Source organism: Silene latifolia, chromosome X (assembly GCF_048544455.1).
Source record: "Silene latifolia isolate original U9 population chromosome X, ASM4854445v1, whole genome shotgun sequence".
NCBI lineage: Eukaryota > Viridiplantae > Streptophyta > Magnoliopsida > Caryophyllales > Caryophyllaceae > Silene > Silene latifolia.
Genome location: NC_133537.1, coordinates 65,795,557 through 65,813,513, shown reverse-complemented (window position 1 = coordinate 65,813,513; position 17,957 = coordinate 65,795,557). Strand labels below are relative to the sequence as shown.

Sequence of the window (17,957 nt, the reverse complement as noted above, 5' to 3'; positions counted from 1 at the left end):
TGGATATCCTGTTAATCTCTTGTTCACCAATGCCATATTGAAGAATGGACATGGCTTTAGAGTTTTTCTCGACTTTCCTATAATCAGCCTCGACATATTTGTCCTCGCTTTTAGAGGTACTAGTGCCATCAACATTAGTCACCGAAATAGCAAGTGAACCCTTTTGAATGATAATCCAACATTCATAGTCCGTACTCTTGACATAGTGCTCCATGTGATGTTTCCACCAGGCATAGTTTTCTCCCTTAAAGATGGGATACTTAGTGTGTTTTGAATCGTCCATAGCTATAGGATCAACTCTTTACCTTTTAAAAAATGTATCCTTTATTTGTTTAGAGGCTAACACAACTAAGAGCTGTTGAGTACAAACTTGAGAAAACTTAATGGATTGTAAGTTCACAAGAGGTACATCAGGTCTATGCAACAGTATGAATGACTGTTGCACAGCACTGGTAGCGAGATTGATAAATAAGAGTACAATGATAAGAGAACGTAAAAGTAAATAAACAAACAAGACGATGTTTAAAAAATTGGTTCAGCTCCTACTTCGGAGCCTACGTTCAACCGTTATTTTATTGCTTGTTTAGAAATTTACTCAAACTTAACTAAACCATTATAATGAAAATAACTCGCCAACCTACTCCGGTTGCATTTGCTTGAAGCTACTCCGCTTCAAGACTTTCCCTTGCTCAAAGCTACTCCGCTTCAAGACTTAAGTGCTATCTCAACGGTTTACAGAGTCAGAATCTCAGTGGTTCACTTAAGAACATGGAGATTACAATTAAGAACTAAACACGAGAATCATTGAACATACTCTTTATGCAACAGTGAAGCGAACTGATATTTGGAGATTTTAGAGCTTTGAAAAACAAGTGAAGACTTTTGAAAACAAAAAAACGGTTTTGCAAATGATTGAAGAACAAAGCTTTAAATGCTGAAAGGATTTGCAAAGTGTTTTACAATGAATGATCTTCAAAGTCTTAGCAATAAATGATGTCTAAGGCTCCTTATTTATAGTAGAAGAAATTACCTAAGGTGGGTACCTTAGATAATATAATTCATTAATAAATTAAGTAGCTTAGATTGATTGTAAGTGTTAGGTGTTGCTTAACCATATAAAAAATCAGAATGTTTTAGCTTTTCTCAGATTTTGAGTTCCAACACACTCAACAAGACAACTTACCACAAATGGTAAAAAGCACTTGTACTTGACTACTTCAACTTTCCATTTATGTAAAAGATGCACAATAAAAGAGGAGTTGAATTATTCAATTTTAGCTCTTACATTTCCGAAACTATTTCAAAACTTATTTTTTCAAATTTCAAACCTTTTAGAATATTGCTTTTGAAAGGATTTGAGCACTTATGAATTTTCCAAAAATTCTCCATACGTTAGTACCAGAAACCGTGGTGCAACAGTCACAAGAATTGTTGCATGGTTTTGCAATCACTTATGCTTAAAAGAGGATATGTTTAGCTACCTCGTTTACAACATTCATTCTAGGCAATGGGCTTTCTTGACTTGTCTTTTATCTTGATCATCTTTGGGCTTCTTTGAACAATTATTGGATGCTTCAATTTGCTAGACAATTTAACTAAGAAGCAAACAATTAAATGATAATGAAACTTGGCATCATCAACCAAGTGTGTTCTAACAATTTAGCGTATTTTAAAGAAGTTTGCTAATTTTGGGAAATAAACTCAAAATAGCTAATTTGCAACAGGAGTTGAAGCATAGATCTATCATGGTATTTCGAAAGAAAACAATCCAAGAAGCAGTCCATATTTGAGTATATTTCAATGGAAGAAAGCAAACTTCTTCATAGCTTTCAGAAATATCATTACAGCAGGCCTAACTTCCAAGCTCTATATCTCAAGTTGTACTCATGCAAATCCTTTGATTCTTATATCATTGGAAATCTTGGGATCTTAGTGATGCATGCGTGCCTTTTTGACGTATTTATTTACTTATTCGGCATGCATTTCTATGAATTTATTTGTTATATTCTCTACATTTTCCTTCCGTATTTGCTACTTCGATGTATTTCATGTCCTATTGCAGGATTTGAAGCGCATTTACAAGCCAAATCCGTCCAAGTAGAGCAAGAAGGAAGTCAAGAGCACCAAGACGATCTAATGAGTGTGGATCGACCTGATGTCGTAGAAGAAATCCCGAGAGTAAGGATGTTAATGGCATTGAAATGGAACGTGATGCTAGGAGCCATGTCGTCCTCAACCTATGCGGCCATGTCGTCCGACCTTTAGAATCAAGTCGTTCGACCAACTCTTTATGGTCATTCGACCAGATTTCCTTTGATCTTGATTTACGCGACACATGACATCACTTTGATGAAGCAAGGCAGATTATGTCGTCCGACTTCAGCAGGCTAGTCGGCCGACTAACCACCAAGTTGTCCTACACCAAGAAGAAGTTGATCGACTTCAGCAGTTCAGCTTATGGTTTGCTAGACTTCAATAAGTTTACATGTTTTATCGTTTTCTTTTGTTTTACTTTCTTTGTGGGCTTGGACTATATAAGCTCTTGTAAACTTTGTTTTAGGGCATCTCGTTTTCATTGTAAAACCAAATTACGTTGCTTTGTTCGAAAAACTTTAGATCTAGAAATAATTTCCTCTCTTGTGCTCATACTTGATTATTATTACGGTAATTCAATTTAATCACTCTTTTATTCATCTTTACTAGTTCTTTCGTTTATTCGCTCTTGTTATTTTCCTAAGTTAATTATTATTTATGTTTATTTCTCTTTTAATTAATTTCATCATGAATTCTCTTTATTTCATATCCAATTCAATTGTCATCATTAATATCAACATGAGTAGCTAAATTCGTTTGCTAGGATTTAGGGAATCCATGGAAAGTTAAGGGTCGTTAATAAGGTGATTAGGTCATTTAATTTTATTAGTTTAAGTTGTTAATTGCAGCATATAATATACAAATAATTAGTTAAAAGCCACAACTAGTTGTTTGAATTGGTAAATCCCGACCTAAGATCGAGAGCCTGGTAAGGATTAGACCTGTTGTAAACATTAGAGTGCCCTAGTAAAATGCGAGAGCCCGTTAGAAGCATTTTAGGGCGATTAGTGATCCGAGAGGACCTTTTCACTGCCCTTTAGACCGGTTTTTGAGACTGGCTTATGACCCTACCTTTGGCCCGCGACAATCTATGATGAACCGACGATCCTAGTCTTCTCTCCTTATATTTTCACAACTCATCTTCTCTCTTTGGATCTTTTTTATTTTAATTGTCTTAGTTATAATTCGAACAACCAAAATCCCCCGTTTGTTACATGACAGACTTGAATTAGCAAATAGATTATCATCTGTCTCCTTGTGGATACGATCCGACTTCCCTAGCTATTTTAATTAGAATTTTGTTGGTTATTTTTGATAGGGTTGCGACAGCTCGTCACTTAGCTAAACAATGGATTTTGAATCACCTCACTATCAGTTATATAACTTGAGTTATGGTCGATACAAGCAACCTAGGCAGAAGAATGTTATTCAGTTTTCAGAATGACCTATGTGCACTAAAAGTTCAATAACTCAAGATCTACTCAACGTTTAAGGTTGATTCTTTTTTGATATGAAAGTTAACTTCATTAGATTGTATTTGAATCATATTGGGAATCTTGAATCAACCTGGGCTAGGAGATATGAGGTTTCAAAGTCACTGTTGTTCCAGGGGAAGAATGTTGAACGTCCATAATTGACCTATTGTCACTCAAACTTGAATATCTAAAGTTCTAGGTCACGTCTATGGGTGATTCCAATTGGAGAGCAAAGCTAACTCCTTTAGTTTTCATATGGTACTTGGAAGGCGTCCTCACTCAATCGGAGCTAAGAGTTATGGCTCTACAATATAGAGTTAAATCCTAAAATGTCATTGATAAGGCTGTTTTTTACCTGTGTGCAACGAAGGCTTGCAAGTGTACTTTCATTGTCTTAAAGGGCACGACCAAGTTATCCTATGATCCTCAAATAGTCCTAATGTGGTGAGCCACTTGCTTTCCTTGATGTCGTTCGTTTGGTCATAGAGGTGTGAATCTTCTGTCATTGTTATGCTCTTTGGTTTGAATACCATGTTTTATGTTGGCGATATGTGATTATCATGATGTTGAAGTGTGTTTAGGTTTTCAACCAAATTTGTAGTAAACTCAAATCATTATACTGAGGGTCCGGATGTGTGGAGTACACACTCGTTTATATGATTTATGCTTTTATGATATCATGGATAAGGATAGGTTCGTCATAGAAGTGTTTATAAATTCTCGGTGCAAGTGATTCGAAGCTCACCTTGACAAAATTTTGAGAAGTGCATTTAGAAATGTTGTAAAGTTTAAGGCCGAGCTCATCGGGGACAACATTTTCTAAGCGGCGCATGTTATGCTCTTGATGGTTATTTACTGTATCTTGTAATATACTCTTGATGGATGACATGGTTACATGTTTATTTTGTGTTATCGCATTGTTATGTAATATGGCTGGTAGGACATGTGATCTCCCTAACGTCTTTAACATTCATGTTTAATGAATTACAGGTTGCGGGTATTTGAATATTTATTAACTGTTTGGGTTGAATTGGGCTAGCGATAGAGTTTTTAATTAAATGTCGTTTAGATTTGACTTTAGTGAGAAAAATATCTATTTTGACTAGAGTTGGCCAAAACAATTCGTTGGCCCGACCTGACCCGGTTCACAGGTCACAATTCCCCTTGGCCCGTCCCATCCACAAGCCAGGCCCAAGTTCCAATTTCCAAACCCGACCCACTAATTTTGGGGAAAAAACCCTGTAAGGCCCGTCAGCCCAGCCCACCTCCCCCGGATCAGCCCGCCCCGACCCTTTCACGGGCCAGTTAAGGGCTCATATGGGTGAGTCGGCCCCGCCCCAACCCAAAGCGTGCCGTGGACAGCCTTAATTTTGACATTCCTTAATTTTGACATTGAATTGGCAATGAAGTAGTGAATATACCTGGCAAACAGATCGGGTCGTGTCGAGTTCGTATTCGTGTCACATGTAAACGGGTCACGAACCCTTCAACCCAAACCCAACCCAATTAAATTTCGTGTCGTGTTCGTGTCGACCCACTTACATAAATGGGTCATCAAGCCTCAACCCTAACCCGTTAATTTCGTGTCGGGTTCGTGTCGTGTTTTCGTGTTTTGTCTATATTTGGAAAGTGTAAGTATATTTATGCGATGGAAAATCAAGAAAAATTATGATTAATTTAGTAAATAGGTCATTCGTGTCGGGTTCGTGTTTAGAGAGCTCAACCCAACCCGAGCCAATTAAATCTCGTGTCGTGTTCGTGTCGACCCACTTACATAAATAGGTCATTAAGGCTCAACCCAAACCCATTAACTTCGTGTTGGGTTCGTGTCGTGTTTGTTTGCCGCCTCTAGTAGTGAAACACCCCCCCCCCCCCCAAAAAAAAACAAATCTTATATATATATATATATATATATATATATATATATATATATATATATATATATATATATATATATATATATATATATATATATATATATATAAAAATCGTTGAAACGCTGTGGATGCGACACGTGTCAACCCAAAGATTAAATACGAGTATTAATTACAGCTGAACATTAAATATAAATTTAATAAATGCAGCATAAATCTCAGTAAATATTAATTATAATTTAATAAATTTTATTATAAAATTATATTAAATAATTAAGTTGATTTGATTCTAAATTTATTAAAAAAAATATTTTGATAAAAATTCTAAATTGTAAATAAAAACGTTCATTGCGAAAAATGCTTTCAATCAAGTATACTTTTCATTATAGTTATTAACATATTTTGATGTGTAGAGATGATTAAAGTGAGCTTCTTACAATGTTTTACATTCACGTAAAAAAGTATTTTGAGAAACTTATAAAACTTAGACCATTAATTTTATTAAGAAAAATATATTTTGAAAAGTCATTGTATATATTAAAAACAAAACTTTAAAAAAAAAACACTACTAAGATATAAGTTTTTACATTGTGGGAACGAAAAAGTTATATTGCGATAAAATGAATACATATGAGATTTTGAGAGGTTTAAATACTGTGATAACGAGTATGTATGTACACAGTGATCACGAATGAGTTTGAATAATTAAAAGAAAAGTAATGATTATTAAGTAATATAATATTATATAGGGTTTTTCTACGTGGTACCCCGTGTTGCTTCGCATTCTACGTGGTACCCCTATATTTTTGAAAATAGAAGTGGTATCCCTAAATATAGTAAAATGTTCTAAAAATACCCAATCTACTAAAAATCACGTTTTAATATGTTAGATTTTGTAAAGAAAATATGTTTACAATTGAGTAGACGATGTTTATGATAATAACATGACAAATTATTGCCAAAAAAATCAATAAAAAATGTATAAATTAAACATCTTAAAGAAGCGGATTAGAGCATTTTGGGTATTTTAAGATGTTTTTATCATGTTTAGGGGTACCACGGGTATTTTTGAAAAGCGAGGGGTATCACGTAGAATTCGAATAAATACAAGGGTACCATGTAAAAAAACCTTATTATATAAACACCGTGAATAAGTAGAATAGATATTACATTTTCCTTTAATATCTTTAGTTAAATATGTATACGTCAAAAACAAAACATTAGTTATGACTAACTAGATATTACTTTTATTTAAATATTTTATATGTTATCTTTAAAAATGATATTTGAGAAAATTCAACCTATTTTATTTACGGTAAACTCTTAAACATTGTTATATATAGTTGTTAAAAAAAATAATAGGTGCAAATTTCTGATAGATATGTTTGACACATAGCACATGTTAGACACAACCAAAACATTTGAATAAGTTTAGTTTGGGCCATATATGTTTGATACATAAATATCAAACTTTATATATACAAAATTAAAAATTGCATAAAATTGTATTCACATTATTTTGAACAAATCTTTTAACTGATTTGGAACATAACGTACCGTGAAATGATATAATTTGATACCTTAATGTTGATTGTTGCATTATTCGAATAATTTTTTTTTTAATTAATGTGATATTTGTTCAGTTACAATTTTTTTTTTGTAAAACGTTAATCATGCGTAATTAACTATAACTTAGTGTTAGTTTTAATTAAAATTATATGTATTTTATTTTAAAACACTGAACTTAAACCTAAAAAAATAAAATTTGAGAAAAAAAATTAATTTATTATTATTTATAGGTAAACATATTAAAGGTTATATATGAATTATATTATTTTTCTTCAATTATAATAATAAAATTTTAAAACAGGCCGCGCGAAGCGCAGGATACTACCTAGTTTAAATTACAAAATGGGAAGGGTGGGAAGTGGGAAGTGAAGAACCGCCTCTTAGTTTCTCCTTGGTGGTTGTTTTTATGATTTTTTCATGAGTTGATGTCAAAATTGCCATTAATAATTTAGACAATATTTAATTGTTTGTTTGTGTGAACCGCCTCTTAGTTTCTCCTTGGTGGCTGAAGCGGCACCACCACATTCCGACACCTTTGCCTCCATTTTCAGTCATTTCTCTTTAAGCAGTAAGCAGTAAGCAGTAAGCAGTTAACCAACTGACCAACTTTTGCAGAATTCAATGGAATTTACGGAATCATACAAGCAGACAGGTCCCTGTAGTTTCTCCCCCAATGATCGATACATTGCTTCCGCTGTTGATTATCGTCTTTTCATTCGCGATACCATTTCTTTTAAGGTTCCTTCTCTTTCTTTTTATTCCCCCACTTCTTTTTCCCTTTTTTAGTTTTTATCCTTAGTCCATTGCCAGAATTGTTGGAGAAAGAGAGATTGTACGGACCCCTATTGCCAATTGGTTTTAGGATGTAACCTCTCTTGTTGGATCCATGGAAAACACAGATCTATGCAGCCTTACCCCTTTCTTGCACATCCCCACACCTCGTTTCAATCACAAGGATACTTTTTTTTTTAAAAACACAAGGGTATTCAAATTGTACCTTAGGCTATCTACTGCCAAATGTTGAATACCTTTTCCGCTAATGTAGGTTGTGCAGTTGTTTTCATGTTTGGACAAGATAAGCTACATCCAGTGGGCAAATGATTCTGAATACATACTCTGTGGTCTCCACAAGAGACCGACTATACAAGTTTGGTCGATTAATCAACCTGAATGGACATGCAAAATAGACGACGGCCCAGCTGGTATTGCATATGCCAGGTGGAGCCCTGATAGTCGTCACATTCTCACTACTTCTGACTTCCACTTACGATTAACAGTCTGGTCGCTGCTAAGCACCGCATTTGTGCATATAAAATGGCCAAAGCATCCTATCAAGGGGGTTTCATTTACCCAGGATGGAAAGTTTGCTGCGATATGCACCAGACGTGACTGCAAGGACTCTATCAATCTGCTGTCCTGTGATACCTGGGGAGTAATGCGCGAGTTTGCTGTTGATACGGTTGACTTTGCTGACATGGAATGGTCGCCTGATGATAGTTCTATTGTTGTCTGGGATTCACCTCTTGAGTACAAGGTGTCCAGTTTTTACATCTCTTAATCTAGCTGTGATATTAGCATTCTGTATCCATTTATATTCTCTTATGTCTATTTTTCTGTGATTATTGTATGCTCTTTAGCTTCTTTGAATATGAACTCTCTTTACTTCTTAAACCAACGAACTGACAAAGTAACCACTGCTGATATCCTGACATGCCTCCCAAGAATCAATGATTTCATTCTCTTCTAATACATGCTCTTTAATTTCCGTGTCACATGTTTCTTTGCTGTTTTCACTTTCAACTACAAAGTTGAACATGACGTGTTTATGCAAATATTATTAGTGAAGACTGGGACCCTTTGAGGCTCTTTCATGTTATTGTTGATAAGGCACTCTTGGCTATGCTTGCTACGCATATGATATCTTAATGGGAAGAGGCCTTTTGCGTAGCTTTGGAGATTTTCTGTGTGGATATATCTTCAGGATTATGGCTAGAGTATTTAATAGTATTTTTTTGTCAGTCTTGCCGGTGGTTTAGGTAAGAGGTTCAGTGCCAATACCTAAGTTTTTCATGTAGTGGATGTTTTCCTATGCCTGTACTAACTATTTGTGTCCTTCCCTGGGCTTAAAAACTAATCTAATTTGCTTTTACATGCTGGAAAACCTAGTTATATGCTAATTGCTGAGAGAGGAGTTGTTTCTCCCATTTTCTTGAATTTCTTGTAATCTATGATCATGCTGTGAGGATAAGGGGTTATGGAGGAGGGTCCTTCAACGAGTTGCTGTTTATGTATTTAGTTTCTAGGAACTTCTTGTTAGGTTAGATACATTTTCTGAGCTTTGTGTGTTGAAAGTTAGTCTGTTAATCTGCTTATTCGTGATGGTAAGAAATCAAATTGTCTTAGAAGGATAATTACTCTGATTAGTTTCAGTCAGTATTTAATTGTTTGTTTGTGTATGACTGTATGTTCAGGTTGCATTTTAATGAGGAATGTGCTAATGTGGGTGTCACCTTTTATAGGTTCTGGTTTACACTCCTGATGGGCGATGTCTTTTGAAGTATCAGGCATATGAAAGTGGGTTGGGTGTGAAGTCTATTTCATGGTCTCCTTGTGGCCAATTCCTAGCTGTTGGTAGTTACGATCAGAACCTACGAGTTATTAATCGCCTAACATGGAAAGTGTGTGCTGGATTTACACACTTGTCTAATGTTCGTGGATCCTCATGTGCAGTTGTGTTTAAGGTTGTTTCTTTCACTATTCACTTGTGAGAATTATTAGTTTTCATGATGATACAGCTCTTGAACTTATGCAACCCTGAAATACCAGGAAGATGATGAGCAACATCAGCTTGATATCACTGGGCTGCGTTTGGATGATGATCCTTATGACAGAAACTTTGGTATGTTTTCGTATGTACGATAATATGATTTGTGTTTGTACATGATGTGCTTGCTATTTGATGGTTGTTTGACGATCGAGTGATTTTAAATTTTAAATTTAGGACTTGTGTAAGGATTGAGTGACCATCATGTATATGAAGTTCACCTCCACCCCAACCACGAAACATCATTCAACCCCAAAAAACCCTCCTACTTCCAAAATACCAACACGACCCTTAAAAGGAATGGAGGAGAAGGTTGAAGAAGGTTTTCTGTGGTGGGGGAGCGGTTTTGGGGTGGGGGTGGGGATTTCGTTTGTTTGGCCAATAATTGGGTGCTTGATGGTTAAGGTTGGTGGTGTGAAGTTGTGTGCGAGGCTGTGGTATTTAGGTAAGGTGGTAAGGTAAGGGTAAAGTAATTGCAATACCCAAAGAGTGCTCTTAGAATCAGTTCCAAAGTAATAATAGTAGTAGCTACTAGGTAGGGATGATCGACCCGGTCAGGGGCGGGCCGGGTTGGTGATAGGGAACCCGGGCACGGCTCGAAATGTGAAGGCTAACCCGGAACCTGCCCAGGCCAAAAGGCGTGTCATGCGCGGGCCGAGCCAGGCGAGTGTGCTGTTAAGATTTAAAAAATATTAAAAAGTAATTGGAAACTTACGTAATTGAAACGGTTTATATTACTCCGTAATAGAAACGACGTACATTATTTGACGTACATTTAATTACTCCGTAATTAAATTACATAATTATTTGACGTACATTAAATGACGACAGAAATAGATATTGAAATTTGAATTGACTCCGTAATTAAATGAAACGGCATTATTTATTCCGTGATGTTATGGGTCCTCTTTAAATAACAAGACATGATCCCGTTGGCGTCACCGGTCTTCCATTTGTAATCTTTAGTAATGTTATTAGCTTCACAAACTTTGCAAATACACTTGAATTCATCATCCGTATTTGGAACCTAGATTTTATCGAAATACGTCCATATGTATTGTCGACTGTCCACCATTGTTTTTGGAATGATGTCTTCGCGGTCGATTAAAAGCATGCGATCCTTTTGAGTAAGGCTCGCTTGATATTCATGGCCTTATCGTTACTTTGGCAAATCCCAATCTATCTTGATCACGCACATCTTTATTGTCTTCGGCCCTTAGCTTGATCTTTGTTCGTGACCACTCTTCCACCTGCAAACTCGGACGCCACGGTGGGCCGGTGGCCGTTGGAACAACCAAACAATCCCTAGTAATTTTTGACAATAATGGAAATGTGCACTCCAATACTTATCAATTACAAAAATGTGTTATAACACTCACCAATTTCCTCATTTTTGACAATAATGGGCATTATTACAAAAATGTGTGTTATAACACTCATCAATTTTTAACAATACTTATCAATTACAAAAATGTGTGTTATATCAAACCTTAATTATTATAACCCGAAAATCAATATCAAGTTTTATTAATTATAATAATTTGGATCAAGTCTTATTTTATTTAAATTTGTAAGTCTAAGACTTTGTGATTTGTAGTCAAATAATCTTTTGTGTGCTTTGTAAATAAAATAAAAACTTTCATTGTACTTCAGTATTTGTAATTTGTGCACAATTGCACATGAAGGCAACGGCTAGTTGGCAACTTTGGTTCAATTTTTTTTAAACACTTATTTCCTAATAAATTTCTATAAATACCCTATAACCCATTTAACATCTCCAATTTTCACACAACTCATAACTCTATAATCTTCTATCTACCATTCTTCTTATTTAATATCTCAAAAAAAAATGGTGGATTGTCGAAAATATGCGTGGATGTATTTCGACAAAATCTTGGTTCCAAATACGGATGATGAATTCAAGTGTATTTGCAAAGTTTGTGAAGCTAATAACATTACTAATGATTACAAATGGAAGACCGGTGACGCCAACGGGATCATGTCTCGTCATTTAAAGAGGGTCCATTACATCACCGAGTAAATTATGCCGTTTCATTTAATTACGGAGTCAATTCAAATTTCAATATCTATTTCCGTCGTCTTCTAATGTACGTCAAATAACTATGGAGTAATTAAATGTACGTCGAATAATGTAAGTCGTTTTTATTACAAAGTAATATAAACCGTTTTGATTACGTGAGCTTCCAATTACTTTTTTATTTTAAATATTAACACCGTGCATAGCCCGCCTTTTGGACTGGTTCCGGGTTAGCTTTCACATGGCCCGGCCCGTGAAGACCTGCTCAGTTTTCGGCCTGTTCCCGGGTTCCCTATCACCAACCCTGGCTGCCCGCCCGGTTGACTTTCCCTACTTAGTAGCTACTAGCTTGACTAACTTTAGCCTTGACTTGTAAACTCCCCCTTCAATCTAGTACACAAGGCTTCCGTTTGTGCCCTTGATAAGGAGTGGGTAGAGGGAAGTTGTATTCAGCCTTGTAAATTAGAGATATTAGAGATAATGTTCGTTACTTACATCAAATAAGAATATGGAAGACAAGAGTTTATTTAATTGTTGAAAGATTTAGGGTTACAATTTCCATGACTCTCTTTATTCAATTCTAAAGGCTAGGGTTTTGATAGTGACTATTAAGAGTAGGGTCTTGTCGACGTAATCCCGTAGGGAGATGATGGGGTCTTTTTTGTGACTTATTACATCCTACCTACAATTTGGTAGTAGGAGAAAGGGGTCGTTTTTTTACTATATCCATTTGCTCTCCATCTAACCCTAGAGATCGTAGCTATATTTATAGTTGGAAGTTTGTAACTAACTTGGAGGACAAGATAAAGATTTATACATTATCTCAAAATACTATGGATACCATATAATTAATAAATACCAAAGTATATAAAATTTTGGTGTCTATAACATGTTTAGAGTTTACACATGTTCTCACTGTGCAAAAGATTTTAACATTTGACTTATCTAAAAAATGTCTCAAAAATGGGTGAAGACATGAAGCACTTTTCTGTGAGATTCGACTTCAAATGGTATTTTGTGTGAGTTAATGTCTCTGTTTCTTCCTTATTCTTAAAAGGTGTGCCTCGAGAGCACTTAAGCCTAAGGATCCAAACTCCTCGGTGGGGCTTAAGAGCATGTACAATAGTAATATATGGAGAGCACTTATTTTGCTCTCCATTTACATTATCTCTTATTGGAGAGCACAATGTGATTCTACACTTAACAAAACCCTTCTACAATGCTCTCCATTTCATATTTTGGGCCCACCTTTTTATACGTTTACCAACAAAAAATTTCCCTCACAAACTCACATAATATGGCAACACTTTAGATGGAGCGCTAGCCCTCTTTTGCTCTTCTTCAGTAGCTCCAAGAGAACTTCTCTCCATTTTATTCTTTGGAGAGCACACAAAAACATAAGAGAGCGCAAAACAAATTAATTTTACTCTCCAAAAGTGGAAAGTCTGGGACCAGTTTAGAGAGCACTTGGAGAGCTTATCGGAGAGCCCCTATTGTACATGCTCTACAAGCGCCTTGTAGATGAGTTGCAGCTAATTAAGCTCACTATTGTGCAATTTTCGTATTTCTTTTTCTTTTAGTTCTTTAATCATGCTCTTTTCTTTGGCACGTTGTCCCTAGCTTTCCTCCTTTACATATTAAACCTTTAGTAAAATCCAACTAGTACCCTTTTGCCTGTCCTCCTTGCTCCTCATCGCTGTGGGCTCTCGCTGCCTCAGTGCGTCTCGCACCTTTCAGAATTAAGGTTTCTTGTTTTGCTTTAGGATTCATCTTATGTTCGAAATACATCCCTAAGATTGTCTCTAGAAGAAAACACTTGTTCCTATTTTTCCAGTTTAATATTCAGAGTTCAGCATATGTTGCATTACTTGCATATCACAATATATGTACCAACACTTGAAAGTTCTTCTCTAGTATCAAAAACATCAACCCAGTGCCTTAAAGGCGTTGGATGGTTTGCGGCCTTTCCCTGTTAGTAAATAGAAAGGGTTGTTTCCAGAAAACCCATACCGAAAAATGGCTCACTTAAAAGTATCTCTTTACTGTCATCTGTTTTTTTGTTAACAATTCTTTCTGACTGGATTTGTTCCTTGTATTGAAGCTGATGTTTCGGAAGGGGAATTCGGAGTTAGATATGAAGTCGCTGAATTGCCTGTTACCTTACCATTCCTGAAACCAGCTATGGACAAGCCCAACCCAAAGCAAGGAATCGGTGAGCTATTCTTTTTTGTATTCATTAGATGTGGTTAAGTTCAGATTTCTATCAACTGCCATGTTTGAAAACTGGAGATGAGGTTTTATTAATTGTAGCGGTTATTTTCTGCATGTACTTTCACCCTGGTAGAGAACATTGAACTATATCTGGTATAGAAATTTGTAAGGAAGCCTTCAACTGAACACGCATTTAATTTATTGTCGACATTGAAATTTTTTTTTTTTTTTTTTTTTGATAAGGAAAGGAAACTAGGTTGAATAAATTCCAACCTATAACATCCTCGCGGATGCGAACGGTAACAAAAGTCGAAACTTTTAATTTACCAAATGAATCATAAAATAGTTAAGAAAGATGGATGCCGAAGTGAAACTTTCAATCCGAAAGTCAGAAACTTCGCCGCAAGAGGAAAACAAACAAAATATCTCAAGAAGATACCAAACAAACCCAAAGATAGGAAATTCAGAACTAAAAAAAATGCAAGAAATAAATGTTACAAAAATTTAGATCCTCAGAAAGAAAATCAAAAATGTAAAGAAGGGAAATAAATTTCAGATCTATGAACAACTTGTTAATAAAAGAAGATTTATGATAACAAATACTTCCAATATTAACATTGTTTTGCTAAAATCAATCTAGGATATTAAGACTTATAGGATATTCAGGCTAAGAAAAATTTCTATAACAATCAATACTATATATTAATTCCAGAAACCAAGGGACTTCAATGTAATTAAAGAAATCTATACAAATTAATTATACTATATAGTTTTAAATCGATAGCACCGTGTGATGGACCTGATAAAGGGACATCAATGTAATTATTATATAATTTTGGTTAAAAGTATAATATAAAGATGCATTGATGAAGAATATTTATGGAAATTACATTAAATTAAAGTAATTAAATTTAGAAAATACAAGAATATAGTGATTTTCCTTAAAATTAACATGCCCCGCTTATGGAATGAATTGGTAGTATCTTAGAATTATACATTAAATTAAATGTAGTAAAAGTAATAGTAGCAGCAACGAGATTAATAAAATTAACAGTATTAATGTGGGAGTAGTGACAGTTATAATAATGATAGTGGGAGTAGTGAAAGTAACTACGAATGTAGTGAAAGTAACAGTGGTAACAATGAGAAAAAGTATGAATAATTAAATAACCAATCGACTCAAGGAAATATTTTATTTATTTAAATATAGGACGGATAAAATTAACGGGAATAATGAATTTAACAGGAAAAAAATAGAGGAATTAGTAAAAGAAACAATAGTAACCACGGGAGTAGTGAATGTAATGATATTAAGAAAGAATATCGTGAAATTAATATTAATAGCGGGGTAGTGAACGTGTCTCATAATTTGAAAATAAATTTTACATTTCATCATAATACAAGATATGCCATAGAAAAATATATTACAAATAGTAAACGTGTGAGTTAGACAACTCCAACATAGTTTATTTCATTGAAAATAAAATTTAACGGTAAATAGAGGTAGCCCGGGCGAGGCCGGGCACCAAACCTAGTTCTTGAATTAAAACCATTATTCTTAAGATGTATGACTAAAAAGTTCTCCTAGGCTAAAATAGAGAACGATTAATGTCAAATCTTACAACAACAACTACAACAACATCAGAGCCTTAATCCCAAAATGATTTGGGGTCGGCTGACATGAATCATCCTTTCGAACCATCCATGGGTGAACGCACGCCTCAAAATGCGAATAAAAAAGGGGAAGATAAAAAACAAAAGGGAGAACGAAAATGTAATGGAAAGTCAAGGTGAACTTAGGGGTTTTAAAATCGAATTCCGTCTTTCTTTTATAAAAACTTAAAATTTAAATCGAGAGAAAAGATTAAAACGATTTTTAAAAACCGAAATAGAGTTAAGGATCCGGAATGAACCAGGTAAAATCTATAAGAAAGTGGTTGTTGAAAAAGTGTGTAATAAAGGAGAGAAAAATAAATAAATTAATTTCTTTAAATTAAATAAATAAATAAAAACACTAAATCACAAAAAACATCAAATACTAAAAAACCACATGTATCCTTTCCTCCATTGTGCCCTCTCCGTCACCATACTCTCCTCAAGCCCCGTAACTCTCATATTGTGCTCTATCACTCTCAACCATGTCCTCTCTCGGTCTTCCTCTCCTCTAGGGACCTTTTTCTGTTCTCCAAGTCTCCACCTCCTAATCAAAAGGCCCATAGGTCTCCTTCTCACATGGCCAAACCATCTTAGAGTAGGTAAAACTCAAGAAAAGTGATGGAAGAGATTTCTAATAAAAGAGATGAAGAAAATATGGGGAAGAAACCAAGAATGGAATTCTACACCAATTTTCAATTTCTGGATTTTTTGGCTTTTTGGGAACATTTTATCTCTCTAAACTTAGAGAGAGAGAGTTCTGCCCTTGGAGTCTTGGTTGATTGTCGACATTGAATTGTTCTTGACAAATACAGTACCAATTTATATGATGTCGACTTGTTTTCAATTGGACATACCAACTTTTACTTCTGAGGTAAATTGCGTCAGGACAAAAGGGATAATTTATCAAGCAATTAAAGTTGTTAATTCCGATCATACTTTTAGCAGTGCATTTCATTGACAATGATGCCATATATACATCGATGTTTCTGCAGGTCTTATGGGTTGGAGCAGTGACAGCCAGTATGTCTTCACTCGTGATGATACCATGCTTACTGCTCTATGGATATGGGATATCCGCCAACTCCAATTGGCGGCTATACTTGTACAAAAGGAGAGCATAAAAGCTGCTGTTTGGGATCCAACATCTTGCCGCCTTGCTGTGTGTACAGGAAGCTCTCAGCTCTACATGTGGACCCCTTGTGGTGCATATTGTGTGGGCATACCCCTCCCGAACTTCAACATCATTGATTTGAAGTGGAACTCAGACGGATCGTGTCTGCTTCTCAAAGACAAGGAATCCTTCTGTTTTGCAGCCGTGCCTGTCTTGCAAGATTCCAGTGATTATAGCTCTGAGGATTGACTGTAGAATGATGATTTAATTAGGACTTGTAATTTGCCCTTGTGAATGTTTAATTTGTATCAGTGGTAATGCAATTTGTAGCTCATCACTTTAGCTATTGTTCTTGACTTATGCTCCAATCTGGATTGCTTTCACTCCTTTTGGTTTACTAATTTTGATGTGCTATGTGCCGGAGTTACAACTGAGGCGTGAAAGCTATGTCGACCTGCCCCCTTAATTTCAGTTTTAACCCATCTTTGGTTTGGATAGCATCTAAAATGGGTGTCCGTCCAACTATCAAGCCTCAAGATTTTTACAAAAAGATGATAGGTCATGAACTCCTGATCTATGAACTCGTGATCTATGTACAACTTCAGTTTGTATAGCTTGACTCCGACTAAGAACAATTGTTTTTGGTGTTGATCATTTGATTTACTTGATTTTGAACGGAGTGAATCACAAGGACGATAACACTCGCCCTTTCAAGCTTCAACACTGGTGCCTTTCTACAGGTTTCATTCAGATAAAGTGGCAAATACAGCTCAAACGTCTGAGACTATATGCAATTTAGCCTCTTAACTTTTAAGCGTTTAGTTTTGGTCGGTGTGCAAATAACCTTTTAGTGTCGTGGCATCCGAAAAATTGTTGTAATGGAAAACCGATGCACTTATCAACTTCTTACTTTAACAATTCCAAAAATGAGAGCGTTACTAAGTAATAAGTATTATGATTTCGTTTTTCTTATTGAGACCAAATGTAATGTTTGTAGTATTTCTCCTTTGTTTAGGCCTTTTGGTTTCTCTAATAATGTTGGCATAGATGCCAATCGAAGTTCGGGGGGACTTTGGGTAGGATAGAGAAAGGAGGCTAAGATGAG

General features: G+C 35.4%; 1 protein-coding gene across 1 annotated transcript; it reads left to right on the top strand.

Annotated features, from left to right (window-relative positions):
• Positions 1-7,370: 7,370 nt before the first annotated feature.
• LOC141623365 (uncharacterized) lies at positions 7,371-17,235 on the top strand. Its single transcript, XM_074439474.1, has 6 exons — positions 7,371-7,750; positions 8,058-8,546; positions 9,532-9,753; positions 9,839-9,911; positions 13,976-14,086; positions 16,734-17,235. The coding sequence occupies exons 1-6, from the start codon at positions 7,634-7,636 to the stop codon at positions 17,099-17,101; spliced, it is 1,380 nt and encodes a 459-aa protein (XP_074295575.1). The 5' UTR covers positions 7,371-7,633; the 3' UTR covers positions 17,102-17,235.
• The last annotated feature ends 722 nt before the right edge of the window (positions 17,236-17,957 follow it).